The sequence below is a fragment of the Piliocolobus tephrosceles genome, chromosome 5 (genome assembly GCF_002776525.5).
Source record: "Piliocolobus tephrosceles isolate RC106 chromosome 5, ASM277652v3, whole genome shotgun sequence".
Lineage (NCBI taxonomy): Eukaryota > Metazoa > Chordata > Mammalia > Primates > Cercopithecidae > Piliocolobus > Piliocolobus tephrosceles.
In genome coordinates this window covers 59,917,254-59,935,695 of record NC_045438.1, presented here as the reverse complement: position 1 = coordinate 59,935,695, position 18,442 = coordinate 59,917,254, and the positions used below count along the sequence as shown (strand labels likewise).

The 18,442-nt window shown below is 42.4% G+C and overlaps 1 protein-coding gene across 1 annotated transcript in view; it reads right to left on the bottom strand.

Annotated features, from left to right (window-relative positions):
• TULP4 (TUB like protein 4) overlaps positions 1-17,350 on the bottom strand; it is a 46,057-nt gene extending 28,707 nt beyond the window's left edge. Inside the window, exon 1 of the mRNA XM_026454405.1 lies at positions 17,070-17,350. Within this exon, the coding sequence (XP_026310190.1) occupies positions 17,070-17,186 (117 nt within the window). The 5' untranslated portion in view covers positions 17,187-17,350. The remainder of the gene's footprint in view (positions 1-17,069) is intronic.
• Positions 17,351-18,442: the final 1,092 nt, after the last annotated feature.

The window sequence follows — 18,442 nt, the reverse complement described above, 5'->3', positions numbered from 1 at the left end:
TACATTTATTGAAAGTTGGCTAGAGGGCTCGGTGTGGTGGCATGAGGCTGTCATCTCAGCATTTTAGAAGGCCAAGGTGGGAAGATCGCATGAGGCCAGGCTGAAAGACCAGCCTGGGCAATATAGCGAGATTCTCCTCTCAAAAATAAAACAAAATAAAATAAAAGCAATTAGGTCCCCAGGCCAGAGCATTAAAGCACTGTAATAATTTTATAAAGCTCATTTACCTGTATTATATTTCATTTAATTTGGGGTCACGAAACCCACTGAGCTCTGGGTAGTAAGGTTTCTACTAGTAGGGCAATCACCTTGTGGGGCAGTAACTCATATTCCTTACTGAAGGGCTGGTTATCTGGATTCCCAAATTACTCAGGGGTGGTTCCCATGGCTTGGGGAGGTGGTGATGAGGTAGACCAGAAGGCCCTTCCCTTCTGTCCAGAGTCAAATCAACAATGGACTTGGGCTTACCAGCTGTGTGACCTGGGGGCTATTCCATAACCCCTAGAAGCCTCCCCCTTTTCTCATGAGTCAAGTGGGGACCCTGTGAGGATTACAGGAGGTGATGAAGTCACAGCCCTTCTGGGGCCATCACAGGTTATAACCCACAGTCACTGCATTTTCAGCCTTCCTTGGCACTGACAGTGTAGGGAAAGAAAGCTCTCTGGAAAGGTGATTGAGGAGAACACGGTTCCTGCGGTAGCCTCGCTAGGGTCATGGCCATCATTATCTTAGGCCAAAATGCAAATATGCAAGTTAGAAAATTCTTTAAAAATCCAAAGCTCAGGGTGCCATTTAGCCAAGGGAAAAAGAAAGGTGAAGGGTTGTGACGGAGAAGCAGCAAGAGATTTGTTCATTCTGATCCAGACAGATGGAGCGCTGATGATCATTCATCTTCCCTTTCTACCATAGGCGGCCAAGCAGCCGCAGGGTGGGGTGATGGCCGCAGCCCCCGGGGAGGGCCGTGTTTGTTGGCCAAGGAATCTGGAAAACTCAAGTCTAGGGGCTTCCAGGACACTTCAGGATGTGTCTCCTTATGAGATGATTCCACACAGGGGGTAGGCCCCACACAAGGGGCTTATTAACTTACAGAAATACATAATCACTGCTGAAGACAGGGCGAACCAACACACAAAAAATGTACAGAAAAGTTTCTCTGGTATCATCAATCCCCAAAAGTACAGGTTAGGACAGAGGCTCTATTAGTACCAAAATCATGCTTCATCTTAAAGATACGCTGCTGTCCCTTTACCCCTGAGCCCCCAAGACAATATTCATAACTTAGAGCTCAAGTCACAAAAAAAAGTTTTTATTTTTGTTTTTAACTTTTAGGTTCAGGGGTACACAAGCAGGTTATGTAGGTAAACTGTGTGTCACAGGGATCTGGTGTGCAGGTAATTTCGTCACCTGGATAATAAGCATAGTACCCGATAGGTATTTTTTCTGATCTTCTCCCTCCTCCTGCTCTCCACCCTCAAGTTGTTCCCCTTCCAGTATCCATGTGTTCTTGTTATTTAGCTCCCACTTAGACGTGAGAATATATGGTATTTGGTTTTTTTGTTCCTGCATTAGTTTGCTAAGGATAGTGGCTTCCAGCTCTATCCATGTTCCTGTAAAGGACATGATCTTGTTCTTTTTTATGGCTACATAGTATTCCATGGTGTTTATGTTTCACATTTTCTTTATCCAGTCTACTGCTGATGGGCATTTAGGTTGATTCCATGTCTTTGCTATTGTGAATAGTGCTGCAATGAACATATGCATGTATGGGTCTTTATGACAGAACAAACATTCCTTTGGGTATATACCCAGTAATGGGATTGCTGGGTCAAATGGTAGTTCTCAGTTCTTTGAGGAACTGCCACACTGTTTTCTACAATGGCCGAACTAATTTACACTCCCACGAGCAGTGCAGAAGCGTTTCCTTTTCTCTGCAACTGTGCCAACATCTATTATTCTTTGATTTTTCAATAATGGCCATTCTGACTGGTGTGAGATAGTATCTCATTGTGGTTTTGATTTGCATTTCTCTAATGGTTTGTGATGTTGAGCATTTTTCATATGCTTGTTGGATGCATGTATGTTTTCTTTTGCAAATGATTTGTTCATGTCCTTTGCCCACTTTTTAATGAGGTTGTTTGGAAAAACAGTTTTCAATGAGCATAACCTGACTGGCTGCAGAAACATCAGACACTTCTTCCCTCTAATTTCCCATTCCTCTTTAGTCCAGCTATCTGAAAGGCAGACACTCTGGATTTATCCTCTGCCCCCCTCCCTCCTAGTTCTGCTTTTCATAGTAACTATCTCTGTATAACAGCTGATGACATATTTTATATAAAATTATCATAAGTATGTGTCTCTTATATCTTTGTACCAAGAACTTAAACCACTCATACAGACCTTCAACTAGAATTACCAACCATCATGACAAAAACAACCTTGTCTGTAAAACTACATTCCAACAGTAAGCACATCAAATGCTTACATAACTGAATTCACTGCATCCGCTCTACTCTCCCACACGAATAACATTATTCTCATCTAACATATGAGGTAAGAGAGGTTAAAGGAGGCTAGGTACCTCATTACAGTAATAAATGGTGGAAAGAGCTGTGATTCTCATCCCTCCCCAACTCCACCGCTGGTCCTTATCTTACTACATGGTGCTGGCTCTCTGAAGTGCCAGCATATTGATACCACAGCCTAAAGAATGTGTAATATCCCACTGAAAAATTTAACTATCTGCCAATCACATACAAAATAATGAGCCCCAAATGGCCCCTTAGTCCATTTGGTCAAGGCTACTTTACTCAGAAACAAACCAAACATTGTCTATAGAAAAGGCAAATAGACAAGAAGAGAAACAGGCTGTTTACACAGCAAATAAATAAATGATCTGCTGGGTTCATCACAGCAGAAAAGAGCCCACAGGTAATTAGCCAGGTAGCACGTTAGATTAACAGGGACCACAGTCACTGGCACATCTGGAAGGTGAGGGAGGAAAAAGTGACTCCAAACCAGGCAGTACATTAGCTCGGATGACTTAGAATTCTCAGCCAAGTAGGAATGAGAAGACTCGCAAGATTAAAGGATGGAACACTAGAAGCTGGGAGAAAAAGGACTGAAATTATTTAGCCTGGAGAAGTGATGCCTGCAGGGTCTCAAAGGAATAATTATTATCTGGGGTGATGTTACCAGGAAATCCCCTCTTCTAAGAGTGGGACAAGAATACCAGCACAGGAATTTCTATTAAATTAATTAGGGTGCAGCACTCATTTACTTGCCCAAGTCAGTGAAAACTTACTCTGGAGGAGGGTGGGGCGGAGACATATTGATTTAATTTAATTTAGTTTGTATAGCATATAGTCCATGTAAGATGATAAAGCAGCAAAATAGATGCTGGTACTTTGCCATAATAATTTTTAAAGCTGTGCTAGAAAAATGGGGAAGGAGCGACAGATAACGCGAACTGCCCCTCTTGTCTGAAGATTCTGAGTCCTCACTGACCTGGGGAAATGAATGACTGTGACTACTATTTGGTCAGAGGGCAGGCAGCAGGGTATGACTTCTCAGGACCCCTGTAAGTCTACAGAAAGTCCCGAACAGGTCATCTTACTTTTTAAAAGTCACATTTCTGCTGGTGTTAATTTTTCCCTGGCCGTTTACTGGTATTCCAGCCTATAAAGCCCTTGCTACAAATGTTCTGTAGTTTTGGCAAGAAAAAGAGTCAAATGGCACTGACTGCACATGGCCACAGACACGGGGCGGGGCGTTCACTAATGCTAGTCCTAATTCCGCTGCCTCACAATCATCGATTTCCATCACTCTGTCCTCTAGGTTCACGGGTGATGGCAGAACATGAACACAGTGTCTGCAGGCCCACAGAACTCACCCATGCTGAGTATATCTCCTCCCTAGGAACCTCCACCTACTGGGCTGAGCCGCAGCACAACAGCACAGCTCTTCAAAGCTCCCAGATTCATGTTTTGTTTGAACAGCTGCTGTCTGCTAGGGAAAAACTCAGTTGTAAGTTTGTGGTCTTAATCTCTTTCTCAAATCCCATAAAATGACTATTTTTAGAACTGATGGCTAGAACTGTGAAGCAGATGACATTCAAATCTTAATTTGCATAGGGAGGTTCACACATTTTGCACATCTAAATCCAAGGCAAAAGTGCAAGAAACTGAGCTGTATTTCAGGGAGTGTGAGTCTGGTGGAATAGGGAGAACCCTTGCTCAGCTGGAGAGGATGCACTCTGGGCCACGGTGCTGGAGGCGAGTGGCCCATGGAGGGGCAGGCTTCTCCTCTGGCTTCTCCCCCTCAATGCTGAGGCTGAGCCCTGGAAAGGAAAAGGGGCAGGCCGGCTCTGCCTCACCTCCCACCATGGAGTGTGGCAATCGAGGCCTGGTGCCAGTTCCTTACTCTGCCACCTCTCCTCTTGCTACTACACAAGACTTGCCATGTGTCCAGACAATCATTTTTTATCTACTGAGCTGTTAGTCATTAAATATTTGCTAAATGTATATAAATGGACAGATACATGCTAGTTATAAGGGGACTGACAATGAATCAAATACATTCTCTGCCCTTGTGGAGTTTACATCCTGGCGTCACAGGGAGAGAGATAAATACAGGTTAAGTATCCTTAGTCTGAAAATATGAAATCCAGAATGCTCCAAAATCTGACTTTTGGAGTGCCAACAAGATGCTCAAAGGAAATATTCATTGGACTATTTCAAATTTTCATATTTGGGATGCTCACCTGATACAATGCAAATATTCTGAAATTAAAAAAAAATCTGAAATCCAAACCAATTCTGGTCCTAAGCATTTCAGTTAAGGAGTACTTGACCTGTATCTTAGTATCTGTGACAGGAACCCCCTGAGAATGTGAGGTAGTGAAATTCCATGAAGTAAAAACAGTGTTGAAGGAGGGCCAGAGCAAGAGCAAGGGGGTCTTTTTGAAGAGAGGAAGCAGGGAGGCTGCCCTGGTTTGAGCAGAGGCCTGGCTGAGAGGAGGAATCTATTTAATTGGGATTGAAAGCTTCCTCACTATATTACTATTTTTGTATATAGCAGTGAGTTGGCTAGAGTCTTCTGAAAATGTAGAAGGAACAAAAACCAACTACACTGGTCCTGGACAGGGAAAACCAGGCAGTGCAAGCACAGGGTTTCTGGATGACTGAGGGAGGCCTTGGGCTGAGGACTGGCTACCCAGCCATCGAGGAGGCAGATTCCTGGGACAGTCAGAGGTTCTTCAGCCTCCCTCTCCACCTTTTGTTTTCTGTAGCTCTCCCTAAGAAGGATGGGAGATCTGTCGTGAAGAAAATGTACCTAGTAGGATGAAATGTTTTATGGTTGTACAAACATGTGCAAAATAGTTCACTTTAAAACAGATGAAGGGCCAGGTGCAGTGGCTCATGCCTATAATCCTGGCACTTTGGGAGGCTGAGGCAGAAGGATTGCCTGAGGCAAGGAATTCAAGACTAGCTTGGGCAACACAGCAAGACCCTGTCTCTACAAAACAATTTTTCAAAATTAGCTGGGTGTAGTGGTGCACACCTGTAGTCCTAGCTACTTGGGAGGCTGAGGCAGGAGGATCATTTGAGCCCAGGAGGTTGAGGCTACAGTGAGCTATGATCATGCCACTGCACTCCAGCCTGGGAGACAGTGAGACTCTGTTTATAACAAATTTTAAAAAGTCCAGGCGTTATGGCTCATGCCTGTAATCCCAGCACTTTGGAAGGCCGAGGCAGGATGATTATTTGAGATCAGGAGTTTGAGACCAGCCTGACCAACATGGTAAAACGTCGTCTCTACTAAAAATACAAGAAAATTAGCTGGGCGTGGTGGCACACGCCTGTAGTCCCAGCTACTCGGGAGGCTGAGGCAGGAGAATCACTTGAACCCGGGAGGCAGAGGTTGCAGTGAGCCGAGATCATGCCATTGCATTCCAGCCCGGGCAATAAGAGTGAAACTCTGTCTAAAACAAATAAACAAACAAAAAAACAGAGTAAGTTGGTGATCGGTCACCATCAAACTACGTTGGTTGGAGCCACAGACAATTTTAAATACAAAGTTATAATGATTTGGCCACCAACTAAATTGTAGTAATAAAAGCTAGTTCAGCACTCAGTCAACCAAATTTCAGTTTTAAAAGAACACAACCATCCTTGTATTCTGTAAGCAGACAATACCCATGGAAGACTTTCTCATCTACTTACAAGAAAAAATGGGAAAAGCACAACGGGGGCTACTTCAGGAGAATAGGCAGAGTTAATCCTAAGTGAAAGAAAGCAAGTCTATTTTTGCTATAGGATTCACCTCCAAGAGTACAGAAGTCCATGATCACACATGCAATCTCTTATCTTATTTTTAAATTCCCATACCCATCTTTTTCCAACTTCTCCTCTCTTAATTTTTTACTCAATATCTCACATCAACAACTGAAGCTTACAGAATATAGGGTGACCTTTCTACTGGCCTTCAATGCCAGAAGTCCATAAAACAAAACAAAAACCTGGGCCTAAATTACTGAAGCCTACAAACTTCAGCCAGTAGTGCTAACTCCAAAAACCTGTTACATTTTCAGATATGCAAGAATATATAGAGTCACAGATAACAGCTAATGAGATAAATTGCAGAATTTTACATTACAACATGTAGGACAGAAAGGAAAATAAATCATAGCATATTTCCTTAGAAGAGCTCCAGCCACAAGCATTGCTGTTACAAGTAAATCAAGAGAATCAATTTTAAAGCTGCTGCTGCTGCTGCTGCTGCTGCAAGTTCGTCCCAGGCAATGGCTTTGTACGCAATAACCTACAATCTAATTAACTTGGAAATACATTATCCAATCTAAATTGCATTTAGTTCTTTTTATAAGCAGTCCAATAAATCGCCTAACTTCCTTCCTGCTATAAAAATGTCCCTGCCTTTGGACTCCTTGAATAGCAAAGCATAGATCACATGTGATTTTAGAATCATTAGACAAGAGTTAAACTGGTGCTAAATATAATTAATATTGTACTTGATTTTTAATGGCATCATTATTTAACCTTCTATTATTGAGGCAATTTTTTCAATGGTTGAAATGGAGCCTCAATGAAAAAAAGAATCAATAACTTACTGAAATGCTGAGGTACTGTAGGGATATCTATCTTTCTTCAAAGGAAGATCAGTCAGGGCCTTTTCTCTTATTCCTGAGCTCAAACAGTTTAAATTCAGGATCCATGTTAGTTTCATGTGATGGCTGATGAGAACTTCTGCAATGGTTAAGGCCATAGAACCTTTACTACAGTCTAGGCACTGGTCAGAAAAAGGAAGCCTCCGTCTTCAGGAAAATAAGACAAGTAGACAGAAAAGTGTAATACATGCCACAGGTGTTAAGCACCCCGAGGGTTTACAGAGAAGGGGAGCCTCAATCCACTGGGCAGCTTTAAAAGAAAACGTGACTGAGCTGGCACTGAGGAAGATCCACTTCCTGAGCTAAAACGGAGGGAAAGACATTCCCTGTAGAGGGAACACAATGCCAGCAGGAAGGGGGCCCTAAGTCAGACGAAGTGGGGACAATGCTGAGTGTGTTTTAGCACTTGAATTCACAAATATTCTAATCATAAAAGCCTTATAAAAAGCCAGCATCAGATTGATTATAAATGTGACATAACCTACAGGTTCAAACAATCAACAGAAAGATGAAAGAAAGCCTATGTTGACACCAGTCCATCCATAAACCCATCGAAGAAAGATTTACTAAGTACCTGCTATGTTTTAGGCAATGAACTGGCAGTGGGGACACAAATAGAATCAAGGTAATCTCTCCTTCCTTCAATCCCAAATCCACAGGAGCTCTAATGCTTATGTTTGTTTTACCAAGGCCCTGGCCTCATACATATGGCCTTAACTCTGTTCTACTTCAGTTCTTTCCTGGGTTAACTCAGAATGACTTCACTTTCAAAATAGAAATTTAAAGTCCCTATCCAACCACAATTTCCCATTTTGTTTGTATCACCTCCTCTTGAACATGTCTTTTTATGACTTTACACTTCCTAGCCTCAGGTCATGAAGTATCTAACCACTGATGCCACGGCTGCCCAATTCTACAGTATCCCTAGCAGTTTCCTAGATTCCTTTGACTCCTTGGCCCTCCTACTACACTCACCTTTCCAGTTCCTAATTTTAGGCAATCGGTACTACTGACTCTAGGATTACAGTGAAGGCATGGGTATCACTGACTCTCACTTTAAGTTTATTATCTGGTATGGCACTCCATGGCACTCCTGCCGAATCTTCCCTGTGTTTTTCATCCTGCCTTTAGCTTATTGAGAAGACTGGCATTGTCCTGTAGTGTGTGTGTGCTCTGGCGCCCTCCTTTACTTAAAAATCCTTTGTCTCTTTCTACAATCTCTCCTTCCTTTCTGTTTCTTCTAGATGAAACCTCTGTACTGCAATCAAAACCACATCTTCTAACTTGCAGTGGGTTCTTGTAGCTTGCTGTTCTTTTTCTTGCTTCCTTATGTCTTCTTTTTTCCCCAAAGACTTATTAATTGTATATGAACACAGTCTGCCTCTCCATTTCAAGTTACCATCCTCTCTGCCTTCCCCTCAAACCCTGTCAAAACAGTAGTTTACATGTGCTGCCTCAACTTCTTCACTAGCCGCTTAGCTGCCAATTCTTTATCTTGGCTGTCACAGCTGTATCTCCAGCACATAGAAAAATGCTTGGCATATAGATGGCTCAATAAAGATCAACTGAATGAACGAAAAATCTTTTACCATGTGACTTCCATCACTATTCTAGCGAGACCATTTTTGACCTTAAAACCTCCAAATCCAATTTTTCATGTCTACTTTCAAATGTTGTTCTCTTGTTTGACATATTTCCTTTAATGGTTCTCTATGACATTCCTCTTCCATCTCCTTCCTTCTGCTGCTTGTTAAATGAAGGCTATCACTACACTATCCAAAGTTCTATGCTTGGCCCTTTCCTCATTTCCCCTCTTTCTATTCATTCCTTTGACATTAAATCCATTTCATTTCTCCAACTATGGCCTCCTTGTGGACGACTCCAAATATCTATCTCCAACCCAATTTCTTGTCTCAGTTCCAGTCCCACATCCCCAAATGCCTTCCACCCTTAGAGATATGGCTGCAACCGTAACTAAAATGGTCTGCTTTTGGCCAGGTGTGGTGGCTCAGACCTGTAATTCCAGCACTTTGGAAGACCAAGGTGGGCAGCTCACTTGAGGTCAGAAAATCAAGACCAGCCTGGCCAACATGGTGAGACCCTGTCTCTACCAAAAAATACAAAAATTAGTCAGTGTGGTGGCACACACCTGTAGTCCCAGCTACTCGGGAGACAGAGGTGGGAGAATTGCTTGAACCCAGGAGGTGGAGGTTGCGGTGAGCCAAGATCACACCACTGCACTCCAGCCTGAGTGACAGAGTGAGACACTGCCCCAAAAAAAAAAAAAAAAAAAAAACAAAGGTCTGCTTTCACTGGTACTGACCTCCTCCTCACAGTCCTCCAGAAGCCACATGCATGGTCTGAATGTGTGTCCCTCCGAAATTCTTGCTGCAATCTAGTTCCCATGGTGGTGGTATTAGGTGGGACCTTTGGGGAGTGATTAAGTCATGAGGCCTACGTCCTCACGATGGGATTAGTGCCCTTAGAAAACAGGTTAAAGGGAGGCACCTCCCTGCTTTTATGCCTTCTACCGTGTGAGGACACAGGCACAAGGTGCCATCTATGGAGCAGACCAGACACAGAATCCACCAGTGCCTGGATTTTGGACTTCCCAGCCTCCAGAACTGTGAGAAATAAAGTTGTATTATTTATAAATCACTCAGTTTAAGGTATTTTCGTATAGCAGCCCAAACACACTAAGACACATTTGGTCCTAAGACACTTTTCTAGTCTTACTTCCTGTTGCTGCCCCTTACATAACCTATGCTATAATCAAACTGTATTCTATTTCTAAAAGTGATTTATTATTAATTTTTTAAAAAGAAATTATGTTATGATTGCCAGTGTTTAAAGAAACCAAGAAATAATATAAATGGCAAATAATCTTAAGTTATCTGGTCCTTGAAATTTACATAATGTTGGGGTTCAATCAGGCTGATGGGAAAAAGAGATAGTTACAGAAATAGACACAAATCTTGGAAGGCTGAGAAGTTTGTGTAACTTCGGTGGGTAACTTCGGTAAAATATCTGGCTGAAGGCGGCCTGATCCCTTTACCTTTAGTTAAACAAATTAAAATAGTAATAAAGAAAGGCAGAGTAGTTTACCTAGCTAGCTTGTTTACTCATATAATCTTAAGACTAACTTTTGATGTACCAAGGTGCTTAAGTGCTTTTTACTGGGGAAGTCCACAATGTCAATTACCCTCTAATGGTGTTGACTCAAGCTTTTGTTAATTAATCTTACTGAATAAATGGGAGTCTGACTAGCTGATCACCCTGGAGTGGCAACTGTTTAAGGGACTCAGCAGGCAGTCTGTAAGCGACTCCCACACACTCAGCTGGACGGGCAAAGCAGATTTATCTGTGTGTCAGTGTACTTCATTCATCTGTTGCTGGGTCAGGAGTCTGCAAGGGACAGACTCCCTGCAGCTGGTGCCCCCTGGAGAGCAGTGCTGCCCCAACATAACTCATCAAGTAAGGCAGAGCAGTAAGATACAATGCTAAGGCTCACTGATTCATTCAACCAGTATTTACTGAGACTGCCATGAGCCAAGATCTGTTCCAGGCACGGTGGAAGAAAGGAGGCATCTGGTAAACTGAGAAACAGAGAAGTCCAGATTGGCAGGGTCAGAGGAGGATGGAGTGGTAAGAGCTAATTCTAGAGAGATGGAAGACCAGATTATGGTGATCTTTTTAAGGCACAACGAATGTTTTTAACTTCATCCTAAGGACAGTAAGAAGCTACTGATCTGACTTGTGATTTTACAGACTGTGGCTGCAAAGTGAAAAACAGTTTAAAAGGGAAAGGCAGGCCAGGTGTGGTGGCTCATGCCTGTAATTCCAGCACTTTGGGAGGCTGAGGCAGGTGGATCATGAGGTCAGGAGTTCAAGACCAGCCTGGCCGACATGGTGAAACCCCATCTCTACTAAAAAAAGTACAAAAAATTAGCCGGGTGTGGTGGCATGCACTTGTAATACCAGTTACTCGGGAGGCTGAGGCAGGAGAATCACTTGAATCTGGGAGGCAGAGGTTGCAGTGAATGCTGATTGCAACACTGCACTCCAGCTTGGGCAACAAGAGTGAAACTCTGTCAGAAAAAAAAAAAAAGAAAAAGAAAAAAAAAGAAAAGAAAGGGAAAGGCATGGCTCAAACACTGCAGCTAAGATGAGGGTGGCTTGGATTAAGGTGGTGGCCAAGGAAGACAAAAGGATATAGACACGAAGATATCTAGGAGGTAAAAATACTCACTGGGATTCAGTGGACAGGCTGACTGTGCCTTCTGGCTTGAGCAGCTGGACCACGACCTGAAAGAGGAGCATTATCTACGAGGTGGAGTGTTCTGAGATTTGGGCATGTTGAATGTGCAATGCTTATGAGATGGCTAATGGGTTTGTGAAGTAAGCAGGTGGGTCTATACAGGCCTCTTTCCTTAGGCTTCAGACCTTCACTGAGATTGGAATTAAAGCTGTAAGAGTGGTTGAAATTGTCTGAGGAATCCTGAGTGAGAAAAGAGATCAGGCAGAGGTGGAAAAATACCCACAAAGGGCAGGTGTAAGACTCCTTTCCTCCAAGTTATCAAAGCACCAGGTAAATAGTTCTACTTCAAAATCAAAAGCATTTCTGTGTCATCACTTGTCTGTCTTCCTTAATTAGCTGTGAGCTCCTAGGAGGTATGGATCATGTCTTCCTTGTTCAGCTCGGAAACACTAGCACTCAGAGCTCAATGTCAGCCACACAGTAGCTCCTCAAAATATCTTGGCTGGATGCTTGAACAAATGAATGAACAAATAGGCTTATTTGCTCAAGGAGATATTATACTGCCCAAAGACATAGTTTAATCCTACTTCTTAAAAACAAAAACCCAAATAACCTGATTGAAAAATGGGCAAAGGACTTGAACAGACATTTCTCCAAAGAAGATATGCAACAACATCACTAATCAACATTATTAATCCTAAGGGAAATGCAAATCAAAACCACAATGAGATATCACCTAACATCCAAGAGGATGGTTACTCCAAAAAAAATCCCAGAAAAACGACAACATTGGCAAGGATGTGGAAAAACTAGAATCCTTGTGTAATGTTAGTGAAAATGTAAAATGGTGCAGCTTGTAAGCCAAAAATAAAATCCTAAGCCCCCTATCGACTGAATGGAGCCTCTCTTGGCCAAGGAAACCCCAGAAAAACCTTAAAAACTGAATTCCTAGCCATGACAGAAAGGGAGGTTGGACACACCTCATTATACTCCCTCCCATCTGGAATTTAGGTCCAACTGCCCTGAGTAAAAGTTAAAATAGAGATCATAAGACTGACAAAAGACTCTTGATGGCAATAAGATAACAAATTCTAAACAATACCTAAGGTCACGCAAGGCAAGCCTTAAGCCATGCCTACAGGCCGTCAATCTCACTAAATGGGTCATTTTGGCTGACTCTGACATAGCATCCGAATGTTTTAACTTAAAATATTCCTTTCTGCTGACTCCCAAGTTCTAGATCAAATTTTGTGCTTTAACTAACTAGATTAAAGAATCTCTGAATCTACCTGACTTGTATACTCCTCTACTTCTCCTGGCTTCAAAATATTCCACACTTTCAGGCTGAGCCAACGGATACCTTCCACATGTTGATTTATGTCTTTGCCTGTAACTCTTGCCTCCCTGAAATGTACAAAACCAAACTGTAATTCAACTGCTTTGGGTGCACTTTCTCAGGACCTCTTGAGACTGTTTTGCTGGGCCAGGGTCACCCATACTGGCTCAAAATAAACCTCTTTAAAGTATTTTACTAGTCTTTCTGTTAACAAGCTGCCATGAAAAAACAGTATGGCAGTTTCTCACAAAATTAAAAATAGAATTACCATATGATCCAGCAAGTCCACTTCTGGGCACAAATCCAGAAGACTTGAAAAGCAGGGTCTCAAAGAGATATCTGTACACCCATGTTCACAGAAGAATTATTCACAACAGCCGAAAGATGGAAGGAACCCAAAAGTTCATCAATGGGTAAACAAAATGTGGTATATCCATACAATAAAATATTATTCAGCCTTAAAAAGAAAGAAAATTCTGACACATGGTACAACATGGATGAACCTTAAGGATATTAAGTGAAATAAGCCAGTCAGAAAAAGATAAACACTTGTAAACCAAAAATAAAATTCTAAGCCACCCAACCTACAGAATGGGCCTTCTTTTGGCCAAGGGGATCCCGAAGGAGTCTAGAAAACTAGTTCAGGCGGGGTGCAGTGGCTCAAGCCTGTAATTCCAGCACTTGGGGAGGCCGAGACGGGCGGATCATGAGGTCAGGAAATCGAGACCATCCTGGCTAACAGGATGAAACCCTGTCTCTACTAAAAAATACAAAAAACTAGCCGGGTGTGGTGGCGGGCGCCTGTAGTCCCAGCTACTTGGGAGGGTGAGGCAGGAGAATAGCGTGAACCCGGGAGGCGGAGCTTGCAGCGAGCTGAGATCATGCCACTGCACTCTAGCCTGGGCGACAGAGCGAGACTCTGTCTCAAAAGAAAACTAGTTCAGGCTACGACAGGAAGGAAGGTTGGACATGGTCCTTATATTGCCCCCATCCCTTTGGGGTTTAGGCACAACTGACCAACATTAACATTAAAATAGAGGTAAGACTGATAAAACTAAGACTCTTTGTAGCAATAAGATACCAAAGTCCAACCTGATTCTGACATAGCATCATACAACAGATGGCGGGCCTGAAGGAAATCAAAGTATTTTACTCCCAAATATATTTTGTTGATATGTTTTGAAACGGCAAAACCTGCAAATGGCAAAACCCTGCAAAATCATCTCTTGTGGGGGAAATTTGCATTTTGTAGAGAATGTCCTTCCTTTCCTAGGTCTTTTCCTGATCCAGGAGACATTTAATCAAGAGTCTGATACCTTTTAAGGTCTGAAAGGAGACATTTACTATTTATTCACCGTGAAGCCTGCTACTTAAGTGGTTTCATCTGCATAACAAGAACCTTGGGGCCAGACGCAGTGGCTCCTGCCTGTAATTCTAGCACTTTGGGAGGCCAAGGAGGGCAGATCACAAGGTCAGGAGTTCAAGACCAGCCTGGCCAACACGGTGAAAGCAGGAGAACTGCTTAAACCCGGCAGGCGGAGGTTGCAGTGAGCTGAGATGGCGCCACTGCACTCCAGCCTGTGGGACAGGGCAAGACCTCCGTTCTGGCAGGGTGCAGGGAGGTTGCGGCAGGGAACAAGAACATTAGCTTTCACAACCCCCTTACCTTAACTCCAGCACTTGTTTCTCCTGACTTCAACCCTTTAGGCAAAGCTTAACTCTTTCAACCAACTGCCAATCAGAAAATCTGTGAATCCACCTGTGACATGTGTGTGGCCCCGTTTCAAGATGTCCTATCTTTTCACAGGTTTAACCAACTTGGGCCTTACGAGTACTGATGTATGTCTTTGTCTGTAACTTCTGTCTCCCTGAAACGTACAAAACCAAGCTGTGACCTGACTACCTAAGGCACATATTCTCAGGACCTCTTGTGACTGTGTCCTAGGCCATGGTTGCTCATACTGGGCTCAGAATAAACCTCTTTTTTTAAATACTGCACAGAATTTGGTTTGTCAGCATATTGCATAATTCCATTTACATGAGGAGTCAAACTCATAGAAAAGATAGTAAACTGGTGCTTCTCATGGACAGGGAAGAGGGAGAAACAGGGAGTAGTTGTTTAATAGGTAAAGAGTTTTCATTTTGCAAGATGAAAAGGTGCTGGAAATTAGTTGTAAAATAATGTAATATACTCAACACTATAAAACAGTACACTTAAAAATGGTTAAGATGATAAACTTTGTTATATGTATTTTACCACAATTAAAAGAAAATATATATTTAAATATTTAATGCCTGCATCTAATTACAGATTTCCCCATATCTGGTATCCCTGCCTCTCTGATGAGCTGAGTAATGTTAGGACACAGATTCTTGTTTATTATCACCTCCACTGTCAACTCCCTCCCAGGCATGCCTCTATTACACGCTGCTAAGAAATAATCCTCCACTATAACTGATCCAAACATAAAGTGGCCTAAAGATTTCTGGGAAATAAAAACAAATAGAAAGGGGGCCCATCTGTGTATACTTTCTTAAAGACTTTTAAGCTTTTAAAAGTACTGCTTAACAAAAATTTAGTTAAAATATAAAGGTTCATCACTGGCATAACAAACATAAAATCAGAGTGTGACAGCGTTCAGGACATGCTTCCCAAATATGACCGTAGGAGACCAGAATAAGCCACCACCAATCTGCCTCTTTGGCATAAGGATAATTTCGAGCTGGTTATTTTGAGATATACATAGGGTAAAGACACAGGGTAGGCCAGGAGTGGTGGCTTATACCTGTAATCCCAGCACTTTGGAAGGCTGAGGCAGGTGGATCACCTGAGGTCAGGAGTTCAATACCAGCCTGGCCAACATGGCAAAAACCCGTCTCTACTAAAAAAAATACAAAAATTAGCCGGGCGTGGTGGCGGGTGCCTGTAATCCCAGCTATTCAGGAGGCTGAGGCAGGAGAATTGCTTGAACCCAGGAGGAGGAGGTTGCAGTGAGCCGAGATGGTGCTACTGCACTCCAGTATGGACAACAAGAGCAAAACTCCATCTCAAAAAAAAAAAGGACACAGGGTAAACTCTGAAGAGTTACCCTTTTGTAAGATAAATTACATCTATAAAGAAAATCTGGTTGTGGTAAGAGCTAATTGTAGAGAGGATGGAGGACCAGATTATGGCGATCTTTTTAAGGCACAATGAATTTTTTAACTTTATCTTAAGGACAGTAAGAAGCTACTGATCTGACTTGTGATTTTACAAAGACTGTGGCTACAAAGTGAAAAACAGTTTAAAAGGGAAAGGCAGGCCAGGTGTGGTGGCTCATGCCTGTAATCCCAGCACTTTGGGAGGCCAAGATGGGCAGATCACAAGGTCAGGAGATCAAGACCATCCTGGCTAACACAGTGAAACCCTATCTCTAGTAAAAATACAAAAAATTAGTCAGGTGTGGTGGCAGGCGCCTGTAGTCCCAGCTACTGGGGAGGCTGAGGCAGGAGAATGGTGTGAACTCGGCAGACGGAGCTTGCAGTGAGCCAAGATTTCCGCACCACTGCTCTCCAGCCTGGTGAGACTCCGTCTCAAAAAAAAAAAAAAAAGAAAAAAAGAAAATCTACACATGTAATGGTCTCTCTCAGCACCAGGAAGAGAAGGATGACTGGATTTCTGGAAACTTAAAAAAAAAGAGAAGGCATTGGCTCAAATCTGCAGAACGAACATCACCCTTCTTTCTCTGTTTCTGTGAAGCATTTAAGCCTGTAGTCTAAGACACTTTTTTGAGCTGCTCTAAAGACTTACTCATTTCTTTGGGTTAACTCCCGTGTATGCAGGAGATGTACATGTTATTAAACTTCTGTTTGTTTTTCTCTTGTTAATCTGTCTTTTGTAACGGAAAGTCCTGCTAACAACTCACTAAGAGTAGAGAAGAAAATTACTCTTCCTCTCCTAAAAGTGAATAAGTGAAGATTCAGCATTCACTTCTGCAAGTTTCCGATTTCTACTTCAGACTGATAATAAACACCAGCTTACTCTGCTTCTTCACTATATGCTCATTTGACTGGGAAATGGAATAAAGCATTCTGGTTAAAAGGCAAAACCTGCTTTCTCCCTTATTTCTCCTGGTTTACACACCACAACCTAACTAAGGTAAAAAAAAGATTAAAATAAAATTTGTCAACAATAATTATAATAACCTATTCACTAGTATTTAACAGAAATTGGGGGAATACCAACATAGTGATGCCACTCCCTGAAAGCAGATACAGATGAAAATTTACTTGTTTCCAGAGAACATCCTTACCTGCACGAGAGTGTCCAGTGTGAAGATGTGCTCCCCACGAACATTGTAGAACTTGACCATGGCACTCTTCAGAAGGGGGCCATTGGGAAGCTCACCAAGCTGGGTCTGCCGTTCCATCCCAGCGACTGCCAGCAAGTCCCCCTGTGTGCACCACTGGGCTACCACCTCTGAAACAGAGGAGAAAGGGTCAGCACAAGGACACAGCCCTCTTTAAACTGTCATTCAGCAAGGCTCCTGTCTTCAATAGTTTAAAAAATACAGACACTGAGCAAATATAACAAAAATATATTCATGGTTTTTTCTTTTTTTTTTTTGAGATGGAGTTTCGTTCTTGTTGCCCAGGCTGGAGTGCAATGGCATGATCTCGGCTCACTGCAACCTCTGCTTCCTGGGTCCAAGCAATTCTCTTGCCTCAGCCTCCCGAATAGCTGGGACTACAGGCGTGTGCCACCACACCCAGCTGATTTTGTATTTTTAGTAGAGACGGGATTTCTCCATGTTGGTCAGGCTGGTCTCGAACTCCCAACCTCAGGTGATCTGCCGGCCTCGGCCTCTCAAAGTGCTGGGATTACAGGCGTGAGCCACAGCGCCCAGTCCATATATTAATGTTTTAGCTGATGAATACAACCACCCATTTCTCTGAAGATGATGGATTCTATTAAAAACAGGTGTTTGTCACATGAATGGAAATTGTAGTTTCCTGAAACACAATCAAATCAGGTAGAAATCATGATATAATAAAGCTGGCATGTTAAATATGTATCTCCAATTCCAGTATTTCCATAATGAGACTTGTAGAACTTCCTTTTTCTTTAAAGAGAAAGCAAGACAAAACCTATGACTGTATATTCAAATAAGTGCTGGTCCCACTGCCGTGTCCTCCACTCCCAGGGATGACTCAGAGAGTTTATAAATGCCAAAAGTAAAAAACACATCGAAAACAAAGCCTTAGTTTATATTCTTTTGATTTCTGGGCACTACTGGGCAGATAAGGTTCATACAAAGGACACACAAGCATATGAGAATGCTGACTCTTATTCGCCATTTGATGATGTTGTGGGGCTTAGAAAAGAAAATACCCCTGCTGGGAGACAGTTTTTTCAGCGTAATTTCCACACTGGAAATTCAATGCCCACTTATAAACTACTCAGTGACTATAAGAAATAGCTATTAAAAGGTTTAACTTATCCCAATGTGAGCAATTTACTTAAACAAAAGCTGTTAGTATTAATAAGATTTATGACATTTTTTTCTTTTTTTCCTCCCGAAGACCCTAAAATCGTAATGTGGTTTATACAGAGATCTCTGAAATCTAGAACTAAAGTGGCCCACTTTGCAGAGAAGCTGGGTGGAACTTAAAGAAAATGCTCTGC